Below are 21,624 nucleotides of genomic sequence, written 5' to 3' on the forward strand. Positions count from 1 at the left end.
CCAGCAGTGGGATTGCTGGATCATAAGGCAGTTCTATTTCCAGTTTTTTAAGGAATCTCCACACTGTTCTCCATAGTGGCTGTACTAGTTTGCATTCCCACCAACAGTGTAAGAGGGTTCCCTTTTCTCCACACCCTCTGCAGCATTTATTGCTTGTAGACTTTTGGATTGCAGCCATTCTAACTGGTGTGAAATGGTACCTCATAGTGGTTTTGATTTGCATTTCTCTGATAATGAGTGACGTTGAGCATCTTTTCATGTGTGTGTGTTAGCCATCTGTATGTCTTCTTTGGAGAAATGTCTATTTAGTTCTTTGGCCCATTTTTTGATTGGGTCATTTATTTTTCTGGAGTTGAGCTGTAGGAGTTGCTTGTATATTTTTGAGATTAGTTGTTTGTCAGTTGCTTCATTTGCTATTATTTTCTCCCATTCTGAAGGCTGTCTTTTCACCTTGCTAATAGTTTCCTTTGTTGTGCAGAAGCTTTTAATTTTAATTAGGTCCGATTTGTTTATTTTTGCTTTTATTTGCAATATTCTGGGAGGTGGGTCATCGAGGACCTGCTGTGATGTATGTCGGAGAGTGTTTTGCCTATGTTCTCCTCTAGGAGTTTTATAGTTTCTGGTCTTATGTGTAGATCTTTAATCCATTTTGAGTTTATTTTTGTGTATGGTGTTAGAAAGTGTTCTAGTTTCATTCTTTTACGAGTGGTTGACCAGTTTTCCCAGCACCACTTGTTAAAGAGATTGTCTTTTCTCCATTGTATATTCTTGCCTCCTTTGTCAAAGATAAGGTGTCCATCAGTGTGAGGATTTATCTCTGGGCTTTCTATTTTGTTCCATTGATCTATATTTCTGTCTTTGTGCCAGTACCATACTGTCTTGATGACTGTGGCTTTGTAGTAGAGCCTGAAGTCAGGCAGGTTGATTCCTCCAGTTCCATTCTTCTTTCTCAAGATTGCTTTGGCTATCCGAAGTGTTTTTATCTCCACACAAATTGTGCAATTATTTGTTCTAGCTCTGTGAAAAATACCACTGGTAGCTTGATAGGGATTGCATTGAATCTTTATTGGATAGATAGAGTTTTATGTTACTAGTCAAATTATATGTGACCTGAAAGTTATGAGACTGAATTCTTTAGTAACTATTTAGTATTCATTAATTTATTTATAAAATTATCTACTCAATAAACAGATTAAAATCTTCATCATCTAAACTAGTTTTCTCATTCATTCATTTGAGTAATAACAACTGAACCTTGAAATGAGTCTTTTTCCATAAATAAGATTTTAATATGTATTATCTTTTACAAGGAAGGATACCAGAGTCATGTCTATTTTACAACAAGTTCATCATTTTCCATGTGGATGAAGGGAGGGGCTGGATAATGATCTAAATCAATCATTTAGGGGATGACTAGTACAACAGCCTAGTATTCCTAAGTAGACCTTCAAACAGCTTGTTTTACTGGCTACAATATATACTGAATACAAGTTTTCATTTACTTTGCAGATTTCAAAAGCTATATCTTACAGGATTTGCAGTGGCACATTTTTCAAAACATACCCAAAAACCATAATTAGTATTTAGAGAAGATACTGATTGATATACATAAGTTTTGCATGAGTATATGATGTCAACTGAAGGAGCATTTTTCTTTTAAAAGTATTTTATCATTAACTAAATGGAATATCACATTTGATATCAACACTTAAGTCTATCTTAAAAAAATCAATAAACTAGAGAAAATGAACAAAATACTTGAAGCAAATGAATATTTTCTTTTTTAACATGAAGTGGGGAAATATATGCCGACCCATGTAGACAGAGGTATATGTACTTACTGACAGAGATTAGGTTTCAGATGTCATGAAAACAGTATATTTTAGTTCATTTTAAAGAGTTCAAGATCTTATTACTTAAAATTTTAACTGAAAAAATGAAAATTAAATAAAATGCAAAAGACAAATGCATGACATCCAGTGAAATGCCTACTGATATCTCAATTCAGTAAAATAATATTGAATAGTGGAAATAATTTAATATTAAAAATGAATAAAGTACAGGCCCACCTAATCTTCTTAACTAGCTCTGTGACATTAGGCAAAGGCTATTTACATAACATTCACATTGTGATAATAATGTTACATAGTGTTTACATTATATTATGTATTATAAGAAATCTAGGCATTTAAAGAATGAAAAATATGCATATATCCTATGCAAAGATGATGCTATTTTTTATAAGGGACTTGAGCATCTTCAAGTCCCTTATATAAACAGTCAGAACTGGACGTGAAACAATGAACTAGTTCCAAACTGAGAAAGGAGTACGTCAAGGCTGCATAGTGTCATCCTGCTTATTTAACTTATATGCAGAGTACATTATTCAAAATGCTGGGCTGGATGAAGTGCAAGTTGAAATCAAGATTGCCAGGAGAAATATCAATAACCTCAGATATGCAGATGATGCCACCCTTATGGCAGAAAGTGAAAAGGAACGAAAGAGCCTCTTGATGAAGGTGAAAGAGTGAAAAAGCTGGTTTAAAACTCAACATTCAAAAAACTAAGATCATGGCATCCGGTCCCATCACTTCATGGCAAATAGATGGGGAAAAAATGGAAACAGTGGCAGACTATTTTCTTGGGCTCTAAAATCCCTGCAGATGGTGACTGCAGCCATGGAATTTAAAGACACTTGCTCCTTGGAGGAAAAGCTATGACACACCTAGACAGCATATTAAAAAGCAGAGACATTACTTTGCCAACAAAGGTCCATCTAGTCAAAGCTGTGGTTTTTCCAGTAGTCATGTATGGATGTGAGAGTTGAACCATAAAGAAAACTGAGAGCAGAAGAATTGTTGCTTTTGAACTGTGGTGTTGGAGACTTTTGAGAGTCCCTTGGACTGCAAGGAGATCCAATCAGTCAATCCTAAAGGAAATCAGTCCTGAATATTCATTGGAAGGACTGATGCTGAAGTTGAAGCTCCAGTACTTTGGCCACCTGATGCAAAGAACTGACTCATTGGAAAAGACCCTGTTGCTGGGCAAGATTGAAGGTGGGAGGAGAAGGGGACGACAGAGGATGACATGGTTGAATGGCATCACTGACTCAATGCACATGAGTTTGAGTAAACTCTGGGAGTTGGTAATGGACAGGGAAGCCTCATGTGCTGCAGCCTGTGGGGTCACAAAGAGTCGGACACAACTGAGCAACTGAACTGAACTGAATTTGAGAATCCTCAAATTTTGGTATCCATGGGGGTGTTGTAACCAATTCCCTGCACATACTAAGAGGCAACTGTACTTTGAAAACAGGCATTCCAATTATATATATCTGTGTGGCCTAAATTTCTTCTGTGTAGACATAAATCATATATTTCATCATACCTAAATTATGATGAAATAGTTTCAAGTAACACAGGAAGAACTAAGGCCCTACAGAACTTATTTGCAATTCATCATTTTAGCACTGCCTGATGTTTTAAATTCCACTTGTAAAAAGAACCATGAAAATGATATCACTTTAAAGCCATCAAGATTACTAACTGTATCATAGAATAAACATGTAGAAGAACAATTTAAATATTGTAGGAGAGATTAGGCATCCAGACTCTAGCTAAGTTTCTTTTAAGCCATTTTGGGGAACAAAGCACAATTAAAACTATTTTACCCAGAGACAGAGCTAATGACAGCAAGGTCACTGGTTCAGTGCCCATGAGAGCCATTAGCTGTGTTTCATTTGACTGTCACAGACTTGCTCCCCTCTTAACCACGAATCACCATCCTTCACATTCATACTGGTGGTTACAAAGGAAATTTGGCAAGATTATTTGGATGCGTAAGGAAAAGTCTCTCCCATTTGCCATAAAAAAAAACTCAGAGATCAAGCCCCAGTGATATTACATCATGTAGCTGACCATGGTGTTTTTTAATATCATCATCATCGCCATCATGATGATGCTGGCAATACAGCATCATGGGCAAAAGAGCAGGCTCTGGAATCAGATTGTCCAAATTTGAGTCTGTACTTCCCATTTCCTAGCTCAATAACTTAGACTAGTTAGTTATTTTCCTAATGTTCAAAGCAGGTATTATAATACTATGGTGAAGAATGAATGAGTAAATCATGTAGAAAATTCCTGATATGTATTATGTACTCAGTAAATACTGTTATTATTATCTTTCAGTTGTCATTGTCATATAGGCATTTGTTGTTATTGTTGTTTAGTTGCTAAGCCATGTCCTATACTTCTGTGACCCCATGGACATAGCCCGCCAGGGTCCTCTATCCATGGGATTTCCCAGGAAAGAATACTGGAGTGGGTTGCCATTTCCTCCTCCAGAGGATCTACCCGACCGAGTGATGGAACCCAAGTCTCCTGCTTGGCAGGTGGATTCTTTACCATTGAGCCACTTGTGAAGCCTATGGACTATTTAGCACTTGCTAAAAAGCATATGTGTGAGTTTTCTACCACTGCTGGGTGGCTTAAAACAGCAGAAATGTATTCTCTTACAGTTTTGGAAGCTGAAAGTTTGGAATATAAGTACTGTCAGGACTATGTTCCCTCCAAAGTGAAAGTGAAATCGCTCAGCCGTGTCCGACTCTTTGCGACCCCATGGATTGTAGACTACTGGGCTCCTTGTATCCACAGGATTTTCCAGGCAAAAGTACTGGAGTGGGTTGCTATTTCCTTCTCCAGAGGATCTTCCCAACCCAAGGATCGAACCTGGGTCTCCCACATTGTAGGCAGACGCTTTACCCACTGAGCCACTAGGGAAGCTCATGTTCCCTCCAAAGCCTCTAGAAAATAACCATTTCTTGCCTCTTCCAACTGTTAGTAGCCCCAGTTGCTCCTTGGCTTATGACAGCATGAAGCCAATCTCTACCCCCCATCTTCTCCCTGTGAACATTTTCTCCCTGTGTGTGTCTGTAACAAAATTTCCCTCTTCGTTCTTTTATATCAGTCCTTTGGATTTAGAGCTCTCCCAAATCCAGTATAAACTTATGTTAACTTGATCACATCTGCAAGACCCCATTTCCAAATAAAGTCACATTTGCAAGTACCAGGGGTTAGGACTTAAACATATCTTGGTGGGTGGGGGCACAAACCCACAATAGCATACAAAATGAAAAAAAAAGAGAGAAAAGAAGGACACATGGAGATGAGGTAAAGCAGAGTAGAAGATCTGATGGTAGTATTTATTTGGGGAAATAGATAGTAAATAGCTTAGAAAATATTAGTAAGTCTTTACCTATAGCTACAATAACAGAGCAAATGTGCCTGAGGACAAGCCCTGCAAAAATACCTTTGGGCCGTGAGTGAGAAAATCAGGCAAGCAGACTTCTTCTGTGGGTAGTGGCAAAATTTTGTGAGCATCCTGATGTAACTCCAGCTAAGTTACTTAGCACAGTCCTGCAAATGGCATCCTCTCTTTTTTGTCATTACTGACGCAGATTCCATGGGCCCTGCATTGGATGTGATGATCTTTGAAACCCAAAGAAAGTGATGATCTGAGGCCAGCAGTTGCCCTAAGGCCTGGATCCCCCTGGAGAGGGTCTTGTGTTGTACAACGTGTTTAAGCAAGCTCTTGGTCTAAGCCATAGTCCAGTCAAAGCTTGACTGTGTCTGTAAATAGTATTTTCCTACCTGGGCAGTTTGACCCAAAAAAAAAGAGAATGTCTGATAAGTCTTCTGCCTGAAAGAGCCAAAACAGATGAGGAACTGGTGGCGTCAGCCCATCGATTTAATATATGATTTGGGAAGTCTGCATCTGGTGGCTCAGATGATTAAGAGTCTGCCTGCAATGCAAGAGACCTAGGTTCAATCCCTAGATTGGGCAGATCCCCTGGAGAAGGGCATGGCAACTCACTCTAGTATTCTTACCTGGAGAATTCCATGGATAGAAGTGCCTGGTAGACTAGTCCATAGGGTTGCACAGAGTTGGACATGACTGAAGCAACTTAGCATGACTTAGGACATCATATCACATCACCATGTCTAGTTTTCTTCTTCTGAAAATCAGTGTTCAGCTTCCACTGTACTGACTCAAGTAAACATGTTCTCACAATGGCAAAATGCAGTTCACCATAGCAAAACCTCAGTGGGAGTATGTTGTATACTTTGGTCACAGTTTTATAATTTAATTTAGGAGTTAATCTCTCTGCCAGTGAGATTATGGGACAGGACTACAGGTATAGGCAAAAAATGGTGATGAGAGAATCTGATATTTGAAATGGATCCGTTTCCCAAAAGAAGAGCATAAAACTCTCTGGATCAAATTCAGATAGAAAGCTGGCAAAATGCCAGATGTGTAATTGCATCTTGAACTGAGCTGTAATCCTCACCACTTATGAAAACAATAAGGATGAGAAAAACAATAAACCACATTTATTTTGAACAATGGTATTTGCTTAGCATTTCTTATATAATATTTCCTTAACACTTTGATTAAGAATCGAGAGTTAGAATAATAATGCTGCTTTTGTGCGAGGATGCAAAAGGAAATTTATTTGGAGGAGGGACAAAATAGTTCATTCTGCAGGGGGAAGTCTGTATATTGTGAGGAAAAAGAAAATGTGTGTTGTTTTCTGGAAAGAGAAATTTATGTATGTATTTTTTAAAAACAACTTTTTAGGTTTACGACGTATGCGTATAAGGTCTTTGTACATAACAGTGTGGGTTTTACACCAAGTCAAGAAGCGACGGTGAAAACATTAGCTGGGCGTCCAGAGAGAGGAGCCAATGTCACTGTGACTGTTCTTAACCACACAGCCATAGACGTGAGATGGGTGAAACCAAGTAAGTCAGCTTCGTGCTTCTTTATTTCCCCTTCCTGTGTTTGTATCAAAATGAATTTTAAAAGAACAGATTTTTGAAATGACAGTAATGAAAAGCCAAGTTCCCTGTGCTTTTCTTTTTCAAAGGAAGTTCTTTCTCCTCCTTTCCATTCTTGGACCTTCTCTTCCTTCTTCTATTCCTTTCGGATTGGGAATGTGGTTTCTGTCACACCAGTCAATTTTGATACAAGCGTCCATGTGTTAATTTTTGTAGTAGCAATTACCACCCTTCTTATTTTTAGTGGAGTAGAGTTGGTTTATGACGCTGTGCTAGTTTCAGGTGTACAGTAAAGTGATTCAGTTGCTGTGGTTGTTCGGTCACCCCCTCGTGTCCAGCGCTTTGCGACCCCAGGGACTGCAGCACACCACGCCTCCCTGTCCTTCACCACCTCCCGAAGTTTGCCACAGTTCATGTCCATTGTATCCGTTATGGCATCCAGCCATCTCATCCTCTGATGCCCTCTTTCCCATTTGCGCTCAGTCTTTCCCAGCATCAGGGACTTTTCCAATGAGTTAGCTGTTCATATCAGATGACCCAAATCCTGGAGCTTCAGCTTCACTAACAGTCTTTCCAGCGAGTTTTCAGGGTTGATTTCCCTTAAGATTGACTGGTTTGAGCTCCTTGCTTTGCAAGGGACTTTCATGAGTCTCCTCTGGCACCACAGTTCGAAGGCATCCATTCTTTGGCACTCTACCTTCTTTATGGTGTAGCTCTCACAACCATACGTGGCCACTGGGAAAACCATAGTCTTGACTATAGGGACCTCTGTGGGGAGAGTAATGTCTCTGCTTTTTAGCACTGTCTAGCTTTGTCATAGCTTTCCTGCCATGAAGCATTTGTCTTCTGATTTCATGGCTGCAGTCACCATCCACACTGATTTTGGAGCCCAAGAAGAGGAAATCCATCACTTCTTCCACATTTTCCCCTTGTATTTGCCATGAAGTAATGAGGCTGGATGCCATGATCTTAGTTTTTTTTTAATATTTAGTTTTAAGCCAGCTCTTTCACTCTCTTTCTTCACCCTCATCAAGAGGCTCTTTAGTTCCTCCTCACTTTCAGCCATTAGAGTGGTATCATCCTCATATCTGAAGTTGTTGATGTTTCTCCCACCTATCTTAATTCCAGCTTGTAACCCATCCAGCCTGGCATTTCTCAGCATATAGGTTAAACAGAGTGACAGCAGACAGCCCTGTAATACTCCTTTCTCAATCTTGAACCAATCAGTTGGTCCATACAAGGTTCTAACTATTGTTTCTTGACTTGCGTACAGGTTTCTCAGGCGACAGGTAAGATGGTCTGGTATTCCCATCTCTTTAAGAACTTTCCACAGTTTGTTATGATCTACACAGTCAAAGACTTTAATATAGTCATTGAAACAGAGATAGGTGTTTTTCTGGAATTCCCTAGCTTTCCCTATGTTCTAGCGAATGTTGACAATTTGATCTCTGCTTTCTCTTCCTTTTCTAAACCCAGGTTGGACATCTGAAAGTTCTTGGTTCATATAATGCTGAAGCCTAGCATGCAAGATTTTAGCATGACCTTAATAGCATGGGAGATGAGTGCAATTGTCTGGTGGTTAGCACATTCTTTAGTGCTACCCTTCTTGGGAATTGGGATGAAGATTGACCTTTTCCAGTCCTGTGGCCACTGCTGGGTCTTCCAGATTTGCTGACACAGTGAATGCAAAACCTTGATGGTATCATCCTTTAGGGTTTTGAATAGTTCTACTGGAATCCCATAACATCTACTAGCTTTAATTAACAGCAGTGCTTCCTAAGGCACACTTGACTTCACTCTCCAGAATGGCTAGCTCTGGGTGACTGACCACACTATCATAGTAATCCTGTTCATTAAGATCTTTTTCGTAGAGTTCTCCTGTGTATTCTTTCCATCTCTTCTTGATCGCTTCAGTATCTACTAGGTGTCTACTGTTTCTGTCCTTTATTGTGCCCATCTTTGGGTGAAATGTTACCTTGATATCTCCAATCTTCCTGAAGAGATTCCTAGTCTTTCCCCTTCTGTTGTTTCCTTCTAGTTTTATGCACTGTTTGTTGAAGAAGCCCTTCTTGTCTCTCTGTGCAGTTTTTTTGGAACTCTGTGTTTAGTTGCATATATCTTTCCTTTTCTCCCTTGTTTTTCACTTCTCTTCTTTCTCTAGCCATTTGTAAAGCCTCCTCAGGTAACCACTTTGCCTTCTTACTTTTCTTTATCTTTGGGGTGGTTTTGTCCACTGCTTCCTGTACAGTATTATGGACTTCCGTCCATAGTTCTTCAGGCACACGGTTTATTAGATCTAATTCCTTGTATCTACTTGTTACCGCCACTGCATATTCATATGGAATCTGATTTGACTCATACCTAGTGATTCCCCGCTTTCTTTAGTTTAAGCCTGAATTTTTCTATGAGAAGCTGATGCTCTGAGCCATAGTCAGCTCCAGGTCTTTTTGTTGACTGTATACAGCTTATTCATCTTCAGCTACGAAGAATGTAATCGGTTTGATTTCGGTATTAACCATTTGGTGATGTCCACGTGTAAAGTCGTCTCTTGTGTTGTTAAAAAAGGGTATTTGCTATGACCAGTGCATTCTTTTGGCAGAATTCAGTTAACTTTCACCCTGCTTCATTTTGTTCTCCAAGACTGAACTTGCCTGTTACTCCAGTTATGTTTTGACTTCCTTCTGTTACATTCCAATCCCCAGTGATCACTGGAACATCTTTTTTATTTTTGGTGTTAGTTCTAGGAGGTCTTCTAGGTCTTCATAGAACTGATCAACTTCAGTTTCTTCGGCATCCATGGTAGGGGCATAGACTTGAATTACTGTGATGTGGAATGGCTTACCTTGGAAACAAACCAAGATCATTCTGTCACTTTGAGATTACACCCAAGTACTGCATTTTGGACTCTTTTGTTGACTATCGGGGCTACTCAATTTCTTCTATGGATTCTTGCCCACAGTAGTAGATATAATGCTTATCTAGATTAAATTTGCCCACTCCTGTCCATTTTAGTTCACTGATTCCTAAGATGTCAATGTTTATCCTTACCATCTCCTGCTTGACAACATCCAATTTACCTTGATTCATAGACTTAATATTCCAGGTTCCTATGCAATACTGTTCTTTGTAGCATCAGATTTTACTTTCATCACCAGACACATCCACAACTGAGCATCGTTTCTGCTTTGGCCTAACGGCTTCATTCTTTCTGAGGCTATTAGTAGTTCTCCTCCACTCTTCCCCTGTAGCATATTGGACATCTTCAGACCTGTGGACTCATCTTTTGATGTCCTATCTTTTTGTGCCTTTACACAGTTCATGAGGTTCTCACGGCAAGTATACTGGGGTGGTTTACCATTCCCTCCTCCAATGCAGCAGATCATATTTTGTCAAAACTCTCTGCTATGACCTGTAAGTCTTGGGTGGCCCTACATGGCAGGGCTAATAGCTTCACTGAGTTATGAAGCCCCTTCACCATGACAGGGCCGTGATCTGTGAAGGGGATAGTTGATTTACGATGTTGTGCTAGTACAGTAAAGTGATTCAGTTATGCATATATATATAAATATATTCTTTTTTATATTCTCTTTCATTATATGTTATCATAAGATATTGAATATAGTTCCCTGTGCTACACTCTGTTGTTTATCTGTTTTATATATAGTAATATCTATATTTTAATACCAAATCATAATTTATCCCTCTCCCAACCTCCCCTTTGATAACCATATGTTTATTTTCTAAGTCTGTGAGTCTGTTTCTATTTTGCAAATAAGTTCATTTGTATCACTTTTCAGATTCCACAAAAAAGTAATGTAATGATATTTGTATTTCTCTGTCTGACTTACTGCACTTAGCGTGGTATTCTCTAGGTCTGCCCATGTCACTGCAAATGGCATAGTTTTATTCTTTTTAAGGGCTGAAAAACATTCCATTTTATATATGTAACACATCCTTGTCCATTCCTCTCTCAGTGGACATTTAGGTTGTTTCCTTGTATTGGTTTTTGTAAATAGTGCTGCTATGAACATAGGGGAGGAGTGCGTGTATCTTTTTGAATTATGTTTTTCTCTGGTTATATGCCCAGGTGGTGGCTCAGATGGTAAAGCGTCTGCCTGCAATGCGAGAGACCCAGGTTCAGTCCCTGGGTTGGGAAGATCCCCTGGAGAAGGAAATGGCAACCCACTCCAGTATTCTTGCCTGGAGAATCCCATGGACAGAGGAGCCTGGTGGGCTCCAGTCCGTGGGTCGCAAAGAGTCGGACACAACTGAGTGACTTCACTCACTCACTCACTCACTCACTATATGCCCAGGAGTGGGGTTGTAGGGTCATATGGTAGCTCTATTTTTAGTTTTATAAGGAATCTCCATACTTTTCTCTATAGTGGCTGTACCAGTTTTCATTCCCACCAATAGTGTGGGACAGTTCCCTTTTCTCCTCACCCTCTCTAGCATGTAATATTTGTAGACTTCTTGCAGACGCCATTCTGACCAGTGTGAGGTGCTACCTCATTGTAGTCTTGATTTACATTTCTCTAATAATTAGTAATGTTGAACATTGTTTTATGTGCTTTTGGGCCATCTGTACATCTTCTTTGGAGAAATGTCTTTTTAGATCTTCTACCCATTTTTTGATTGGACTACTTGTTTATTTGTTTGTTTTTTTAATATTGAGCAGTATGAGCTGTTTATGTATTTTGGAGATTAATCCCTTATCAGTTGCACTGTTTGCAAATATTTTCTCTAATTCTGCAAGTCTTTTTGATACAGTATAATACTGTGCACTTTCCTACAGAGGTCTGCCCCCAGTCTTATCCATAACTCATCATTAATTAGCAAGATCCATTTACTAGAATTGCGGTAAAGTGATGGATCTTTCCAAGTGAATCTTCATCAGTACTGGTGATAGCCAGGGTTCCAGCTTGACACAGCCAACAAAACCTGGCCACCATCACTGAACTTGATTTGATAACACAGGGACTTACCCTTAGCCCATTTATAACATGACTTTACAGGCAGTTAGAAGAGCTCACATATGGTCTAGTCTGCTTCTGCGTCTTTGCTGCTGCTGCTGCTAAGTTGCTTCAGTCATGTCCAACTCTGTTCGACCCCATAGATGGCAGCCCACCAGGCTCCCCCGTCCCTGGAATTCTCCAGGCAAGAACACTGGAGTGGGTTGCCATTTCCTTCTCCAATGCATGAAAGTGAAAAGTGAAAGTGAAGTCGCTCAGTCGTGTCCGACTTAGCGATCCCATGGACTGCAGCCTACCAGGCTCCTCTGTCCATGGGATTTTCTAGGCAAGAGTCCTGGAGTGGGGTGCCATTGCCTTCTCCACCTGCATCTTTAGAAACCACATAATTGAAATTTCAGATATGGTTGGTCAGAAGAGTAGCATTTACCAGCTGATCTGTTAATTTTTAGTGATCCATGGTTGGACGACATCACTGACTCAATGCACATGAGTTTGAGCAAACTCCAGAAGATAGTGAAGGACAAGGAAGCCTGGTGTACTGCAGTTCATGGGGTCACAAAGAGTCAGACACAACTTAGCAACTGAACAACAAATGTCACAATCAGACAAAAACAAGACTGAATATATCATGGCACTATATATTATAATCCTTCTTAGAAGTATCACTTTTGATCTGGCAAATAGTTAATCAGAACTTGCTAGGATACTACCAAATATTAAGAAATATCTGACTTGGAAATCCCTATTAAAATATGTGTTTTATGAAAGTAAACTGTATCTATTAGGATAATCATCTGCTAGTATATAAAAAGACGAAAAATGATGCCTGGTTGGGCAATTGCAACCTTCCGATTTTGATTTTGTTATAGCCTAAGAGAAATGCTTCCTATTTTATTTAGAACACCTTGAGTGAATTTGCCCCTGTTATATCAGTTATGGATTAAAACCAGTGTCAGGTGACATTAATTGTAAATTAAAATTAGCATTGGTTATGTTGATCTACATTGCTACTAAATAAGCCATTTTTATAAAAAACTATTTACTAGGGTTTTATAAGGTTGCAGATTTCTAATGATCTATGTCACCTCTGTTGGGATCTCTTAAGCCATTTACATGGAAGAATATAAGTTAATTGATGCTTGTGATTACCTCCTGAGACACTTCTAGGAAAAGATACAAAAGTTTTTATATGGAGATGGATTTTTATGTATAATATATTTTCACTCATCTCCTTTCTATTTCGCCCTCGATACCTGAATCATCTTAAAAGCCTACTCGGGAAGGTGGATGCCCTCCCCACATCTGACATTTGAATACTTCTGCTGAGATCCAGCGACTGAATTTTCACCAATATAGTTCCTTTATGTTATAATTGCATGCCTGAAGTAAGCATGCTTATAAAAACTGACAAACCTAATAGATCTGAAGCAGCTCACTGAAGTTTCATTACCTTGGTAATCTGAACCTCTGACCTTCGGGATGTAGGTAATGCAATCTGCTGTTATTTCCATTCATACCTTAGGAATTTTTCAGATAACTATTTGTGAGTACAAAGGTTAACTCTCAGAAGAGGGTCAGCTCTGTGAAAGCGTGTTGCATTATCATTTTCTTTCTTCTTGCAACCGGCTATCCTAAGTAAATTAACAAGTTTCTCGGCTGTGAAAGAGCCACCTCTTTTTTGCAATTTTAATTTCAATTGTTTTCTTGATTTGTGGGATAAAATGGCATCTTGTCTAACATGCTAAAAGGAACAAAACTGTAAGTTGAAAGTCATGAATAAACAACGTTTATTTAATAAAAACCATAAAATGCATTTTTAAAGTATATTTTCTCTTAATTATGACCCTCCACATGCTCACACCATTTTCCAAGTAAAATATCTCTGGTAAATTTTCACCAATCACAGATTAATGGGGATAAGTTATTAAAGTTTTAAAAGTGCTCACTTTAAACGTTTACATCACTATGTGAGGTCATGTGAGGAAAATGCACCCTGCATCTGTTCAGTTAATTTTTTAGGGCAAATATTACAAACCGGTAGCACATGGGCCATATTTACTTCCCCATCCTCCACACATTGTCTTGCTGGCAGTATTTGAAAAATAAAATAATATTTTGCTGCTGCTGTTGCTTCAGTCATGTCCGACTCTGTGCAACCCCATAGATGGCAGTCCACGAGGCTCCCCCGTCTCTGGGATTCTCTAGGCAAGGACACTGGAGTGGGTTGCCGTTTCCTTCTCCAATGCATGAAAGTGAAAAGTGAAAGTGAAGCCACTCAGTCATGCCTGACTCTTAGCAACCCCATGGACTGCAGCCTACCAGGCTCCTCCATCCATGGGATTTTCCAGGCAAGAGTACTGGAGTGGGGTGCCATTTAGCAATTAGAAGCTTCCACACAAAGATGATAATTTTGGAATTGATTTGAAAAACCCAGTAATTGATTGAAACTCTTCCCACATTGCTGAAGGGAGAATATCCCCTGACACTGGCCTCCCCTTTCTACAGGCTGCAGCCCCCTTCTCCCTGGTCCTTAGAGAAAGATGTGGTTCTTGTCCCTACTTTCTATATAAAAGAAAATAGTTCAACCTAATGAAATACGATGAAAATAAATGATTTCATTGGAGAAAATTCACATTTTTATAGGAAGAGATACAAAATATCACTTAAGTTATTCATAGAGCCCCAGGAGTTAGCAACTGCACCTTGGTGACTTACCCCAAATTACAGTTAGTCAGTAGCATTTCTCCAACGTAAGCATCCCATTTTCAGCTATTTCTCCTGCATGTGACCTTAATGGTTATTAGCACTTTGTCAAGAGTGATTTAGTGACATCCTTCCCATTTTGACTGCTCACTCTAAAATAAATGGTGAAAAATGCCCATGAGGGAAAAGTGTAGAAAGGCAGCACCTCTTCTGAGGTCTCCTCACTAATGAGGTCATTGATGGGCAGAAAAGAGCAAGAAAATACTGGAGGTGGTGAGGAGAGGAAGGTATTGAAATAAGAGGAAATGAAAAAAATTATCCAAATACTGTCCACTTGTCCATCTGTCAAGAGCTCCCCTCAACCTTCAGACGTTCACGCTGTGGTTCATATTGGGTTGGCCAAGAAGTCTGTTCAGATTTTTCCATAAGATGTGACAGACAAACCCAAATGAACTTTTTGACCAACCCAATATAATCTTTTTTGTCCATCTCTCCTCTTTCTCTTTTCCTTCCCTCTTTCCTTTTTCTCTTTTAGTTTCCTCCCTCTCTTTCCTTTCCTTCTTCCTTCCATGAATATTTATCCTTGACTTTTTTGTCCCAGGCACTGGGAATGCAGAGATCAATGACATACTTCCTTCCTTACATTGTCTCACTAAACTCTGGAAGATTCGTAAAGTTGAAGGCATCACTATTCAAAAAGTTCAAATCCACACAAAAAGCATATGCCTCATCTTGATCTCTTAATCAGAAACCACCAGATTTTGCAGCTAGAAGTTTGACTTTGAACTTATCCTGTTCAGGTTTTAATACATACAAATCATCCCAAAGCACACCTCTTTTAAAAGCACCCACCATCATTGGCTCACCTTAGAGACTGCATTCACCAGCCTCCTTTGCAGTTGGTTGTATCCATGTGACTGTGTTCATGCCAATAGAATGTGCAAAGAAATGATGTGTGTCTTTTAGGGTCATAACCACGAAACACCAAGGACGTGCCTCTTCTTCTGTCTTCTTCTCTCGGGACTAGACCATATATACAGCAGTGTTCTCTGTTTAAACTCTGCAGGCATGGCCAACACCCTTACAGATCCAAAGCCACATAAGAGAAAGAACCTGGGTTCTTGAATGACCACATGGAACACAATCTGATTCACCTACTTTGAGGCTATTGTGTGAGATATAAATTAATATTTATTTCATTTAAATCACTTTATTTAAGGGTTCCTTGGTTACAGAAGCTTAGGTAACTAACTCCGTCCCTGTTTACCCTTATCAAGTTCACTTCCCAAGCAGGAATGTGCTGTCCTTTTTCCATTGCCAAATATAGAATAATGAATAATTAACACATTTCATATACATTTCCTTTAAATAGGATATTCCCTGGCAGATTATTGAAAGGAGCTGGAACACAATGAGAGATGGAAGGACCTGGGGGTAGGGAGGGTTGCAAATACAGGTATTTGTTTTAGTTGCATAAACTAGATAGAAGGCATCTAGATATCTTGCTGGGGAAGATAAGGAGCCTGACTTGGATGTAGCTCTGGAGAATTTTCCCACTTCTTCATGTGAGCACTTTTACCCTTAGCCAGAGTAAAAAAATTTCTCTAAAAGTGATAAAATCAAGTTTTCCAAGAAGTACTTAGTTGATGACACAGAGCTCTTCCCCATAGAATTTGGGAATCTGGACTCTAAGAATCTATGAGCAAGATAAACACTTCTTTTATAAAATAGCCTTAGTAAGGTCCTTCCAGATTTTTACACTGAGGCAAAGTTACCTCCCATTGAGCCTACTAATGAGAAATGACTGAGAAATTCAATCCTAGACAAAACTGGAGATCCTTTGAGTGGAGGGGTTTACTCTAATTGCTGGAGATTAGGGCCACAAACTTTTTTATAAAGTACCAGACAGTAAACCCTTCAGGTTTTGCAGGCAATATACATTCTCTGTCAGAACTACTCAACTTTGTCATTGTAGCATGAAAACAGCAATATACAACTCTTCAACAAGTATGCCTGTGTTCCAATAAAAATTTATCGTGAACAGTGAGATTTCATTTTTACATGTCATGAAAAACTATTCTTTTGATTTTTTCCCCCAACAATTTAAAAGTATAAAAGCCATTCTTAGCTCACAGGTTATATACAAAGAAGTGGCAGGCCAGGTTTGACCAAGAGGACAGATTTTTACTCATGGTAAAATCCTGAGTTTGCTGACCCCTATTCTAGCTGATAAAGATCTAAAGGACATAATTAATATTGATAACAATCTCTAAAAATAATGCAACAGGGCTTCCCAGGTGGGGCAATGGTATGCAAGAGACATGGGTTTAGTTCCTGGGTCAGGAAGATCCCCTGGAACAGGAAATGGCAACCCACTCCAGTATTCTTGCCTGGGAAGTGCCATGGACAGAGGAGCCAGGAGGGCTACAGTCCATGGGGTCGCAAAAAGTCGGACATGACTGAGTGAATGAGCACATGAGCTCACACAACACAAAAATAATCCAACAGCATGCACAGAGTATAATCCTTTTGCAAGAGGACTTTCAACAAGCCTGTTTAACAACTGTTTTAAATTATTTGAAAAAGTGGCATTTAGTAACAAAGATTGTATCCATGGCTTATAACCTTCTTTTTCCAACTCACTGAGATTGACATGATGTGCTATAGTAAAGCAATACCTACTCATAAATTTCTGTGGTCTATACAATATGGACTACTCAGAACAGGATTAGAATACCTGAGAAATACTTCCCAGTGTACACATATTTAATGTAATCTCATAGGAAACCCTCATTCCATCCTGTTGCTTCAAATACAATTAGTATTCATAGCTTAACTCCAAATTACATGTATAACTCTAGTTCAAACATTCACACTTTAATTTAAAAGTAAACCTGGTGGTCACAAAAACACTTCAAACTCAAGAAGTCTCCAGTGAAACAACATGTTTCAAATCCCCCATCCCATAGTTACATCTATATTTTCTGTCTTGTTTCCTAGGATTCACACGAGAACCAAAACCGAAATCTGAATTTTATTTAAAACTTTTCCTCATCTCTTTCTAGACTCATCCTGGGTCACTTAAGGACCTTCGCTCTCTCCATTCAGGACATCCACATTCCCTTGTGCCTTGAAGTCCTTCTCTTGCTGGGAAAATCAGAGACAGTCAGAGACGGCCAACTGGTCCTTAATACCTCGGGTGAGAAATGGCACAAACTGATCACATGACTTCACTCAGATGCAAGGAGCCCAGAAAATGTAGTCTCCCTATCTGACAAGAACAGAATCACATGGGTGTTAGTAAATGTTCTGGATCTTCACCACAACTTTTATCTTCTGTAGTGATCTTTCAACTTTCATTGCTACTAACATTGGTTAGTGATGTCTTTCTCTACTTTTCTGAGTCTTTATATTTTATGTTTGATCAAGAATTTTGTATACTCTTACTTTCCTTGCCCTTCTCATCTGCTGCTTTCAATGTGTGGTGAATAAATTATTATATAATCATTTTTACATAATTACTGTCTCTAGTTTTGATATTTATCATCAATTCTTAAACTTCTCCAATCTTAAGTTCTGGAGCTTGCTTCATCTCTTTGTCTTTTAGATAACATTATTGGAAAATTTTTATGATTACAGTTAAATAAATAAATGAGCTACATGTTCTTTTAGTACTCTTATAGTCAGTTGTGTCTGACTCTTTGTGACCCCATGGACTGTAACCTGCCAGGCTCCTCTGTCCATGGAATTTTCCAGACCAGAATACTAGAGTGGGTTGCCATTTCCTTCACCAAGGGATCTTCCCAACCCAGGAACTGAACCCAAGTCTCCTGAGTCTCTTGCACTGGCAGTCAAATTCTTCACCATTATACCATCTGATTTTTGCTTGAATGAACATGTTTCTGCTATCTTTGTACATTCTCTTAATTTTTACCTACATAAGAAAACCTTTTTGTTATATTTGCACATAAATATAATGACTTAGATGTGTATGAAATTCTTGGATTAAAATATTTTACCTCAGAACTTCTTGAAATTTTTCCATTGTCTTCCACATTTAATGTTTCAGAGGATAAGTCTGAAAGTTGCCTGATTCTTTTTCTCCTTTGCAGATTGTCTTTTAGATTTAGTTGATTTTCAAAATGTCATAAGTTTCTATATGTCTTTGGATATGTTGCCAGTATTTTCACTAATACTGTATATTAATCTACTCAATTTCTGGATATAAAACTTCATTTTGAGTCATGTTTTATGGGATATTTTAGATCTATGATTATTTATCCCATTTATTTTTCAAGTCAATTAGATTTTTTATTCTCTATTCTCATTATCAATAAATTTTGACTTTCATTGCCTTCTACTTACTCATTTTCCTTTTTATTTTTTTTCATATTGTGCATTTTTAACTCAGTATTTTTTCTGCTTTCAGTGCAGATTTTAATTCTGAGAGGCTTTTTAGGTTTTCTTGCTTTCCTTTCTTCTTTAAGAAAGTCATTTAATATCTCTGTTTTCATGTCTGTCTTTTCATGATTACAGGTACCTGTTTTTCATAATTACAGGTACCTGTTTCCTAAAGCACTTTTTCACAAAGGCATGTCCCTTTTGTTATTTTTAAGAACACCATGTAAATGTTTTATAACACTTTCACTGATTCACATAGAAGTAGTATATGAAAAACAAATTCTCCTTTTAAGGTTCTAGAAAATGTTTCACTTGTGCTATTACATAAAGAAGCCTTGTAACTCATGTTTTTCTCTTTTAAAAAGGAGAAATATATTCAGGTCCAGTTTTTATCAATCCACAGGGAGGGTGGGATTTGCTGGGACACTTCTCATTCCAGTTATTTCAATTCTAACAGTGTTCCACTCAGAGTAGACTGAAGGTCAGCAACCTTGAATTTTGCGCTGGCCTGTAGAACTGAAGATGTATCTTCTGTCTCTAAGATGGTTTGCTGTCTTAGAGCCCACGACATTTGAAACCCTTGTTTGAACCATGTAGAAGAACAGTTCTGTGCATGTACCACTCCCAGAACTTTTCATAAAACAACTGGGAATATGAAGATCATTTAATCTGTTTAATGTGTTTCTACTAGTTTTCTGTGTTTTGGCCTCTGCACTGTAATGTCAATGAAGGGAGAGAGTGGCAAGCTGAAGCAGATGTTGGTGGGAAGCAGAGTGGTGCATAAATCTGGCATTATTGTCTGGAGATGCTGCCTGCCTCTGGTTAGAGGAGCCTGTATCTCATGCAGTAAGATATACTAGTGGAACTGAATCCCATCTTTTCCTCTCTTCTTTGGGACAACAGATTTTGTTCTATTTCAAGGAGTTGACATATGGCACATGACTAAGAATGAGCATTTAATGGCATTTCATCCACATATTGATATACGATCCTCACTCATCTTGAACTTACTGTGCTAGTCCCAATATTTTCAATGTATATACGCAGTTCATTCATTGGAACTTGACAGAAGAGATTTCAGGCACATTTAATAACTGTGATTAAAGACTCATTTATATTTTTAAGTAGAATTTGAAAGTACTTCCTTAATATTATATTTTTAGGACTTGAATTTCTAAACAGCCTGCTCATGTAGCAAACTAAAATACAAGATGAACTTCAAATCTAGCACAATTTCTTTTATATCTTTGCTACCATAAATTAATGAGGAATAGTACTGTAGGGCAGCAGAAAATAATTCTAATGATAGAAGGAACTTTTACTCTCACAGAACCCAGTTGCTTTGCTACACTTGAGGAATGTTATTATTTGGAAAAACACTGAGAGACATGAATAGCTGATTCCTGAAAATGCATAATAATGACCTCATTATTAAAGGTGCTGACATTTGTGACAGCAGAGAAAAGAAACATCTCAATTCCCAGAGTTTTCCAAAGTAGTTACTAAAGATTGCTTACTATAAATTCTTTCAACTATACTGATATACCAGACCTTTCTAACTATTGCTGGATATTAGGTCAAAGCGGTAGTGCATTCAGGAAATAAAACAAAAAATAAATCAACATTCAGTTTTTTTGCAAGGCCCCCAAGATCTTAATGAACAATGATTCTTAAAGTCATACAATCCCCCAAACCATATTCCTTTCCATGGCCATACCCCAGGATCTCATATACTTGAGACACTGTACTTTAATAACCATAAAGAGAAATGCCACCTTTTCCTCCCCATCCTTGCTTAATTTTGTGGAACAATTTTAACACAAGCTTTTACATACAATTTCAGGAGCTTTCACATACAAAACTCCACCTTTGTAATCCTGATACAAATCAAGGTGATAGATCCTGCTTCACGTCTTCAAAAGCAATGTTAATGTAAGCAGAGCAGTAATAGCAGAGCTAGTAATTACATTCCTAGCTAAGAAAATATGGGTATGGGGTGTTCTATATCTTCTTTTCAGAGCTTCATGGTAGGAAGATCATAAAAAGCAGAACTTAGTGCAAGAATGGAGAAATTGTGTGAAAAGGGAAAAAGAAAACAATAGACTGAACTTTGAAAGAGCTTGTCTACATCACAGAGATACAGGAACTAGGAGGAAAGGATGAGAACTTTGATCAAAATTCAGATATCATCCTAGGATCCTTAAGGAGAGCATACTACATTACTCTGGTACATCAACAGTGCACATAATAGGGTAGCTGTCTAAGCAATCTTCCAGGTATCTATCAGCAGATTTTGTTAGTAATTTTAAAAATCCTCAAGTTTTAGCATCTGTGTCAGGACATGCCCTCGTGTATATTAGCATAGATTTCTTCTCTAGAACCATTACTTATGAACAGAGAGGGTTTTTGTTTTTTTTCCCCTGTACTGCATATTTTTACTTTACTCTTAATTTCATTTTTCAAGTACTAATCAAAGTTTTGAAGATTAGTTGAATACTCATAAGTAGCATAATTAAAATACTTAAAGGCAATTTAAAAGTTTATTTTCCTGTGAACTTAAGATTCTAGGCAATTAATTATGAGATATGGATAGAAACAACTTTGTTAACAAAACAATAATACAGCACTTTTCCAAGAAAAGTTCTGTAAGCTTTCCCCTTTTCTCATTCTAGGAATAGCTAATGATAGAGTGTATGCTCTGTCTCCCCCCC

General features: G+C 38.3%; 1 protein-coding gene across 1 annotated transcript in view; it reads left to right on the plus strand.

Annotated features, from left to right (window-relative positions):
* Positions 1 to 21,624, plus strand: part of USH2A (Usher syndrome 2A (autosomal recessive, mild)) — a 939,168-nt gene that overhangs the window by 635,924 nt on the left and 281,620 nt on the right. Inside the window, exon 44 of the mRNA XM_010853294.1 lies at positions 6,637 to 6,800. Within this exon, the coding sequence (XP_010851596.1) occupies positions 6,637 to 6,800 (164 nt within the window). The remainder of the gene's footprint in view (positions 1 to 6,636; positions 6,801 to 21,624) is intronic.

Source organism: Bison bison, unplaced genomic scaffold (genome assembly GCF_000754665.1).
Source record: "Bison bison bison isolate TAMUID 2011002044 unplaced genomic scaffold, Bison_UMD1.0 scf7180017864325, whole genome shotgun sequence".
NCBI lineage: Eukaryota > Metazoa > Chordata > Mammalia > Artiodactyla > Bovidae > Bison > Bison bison.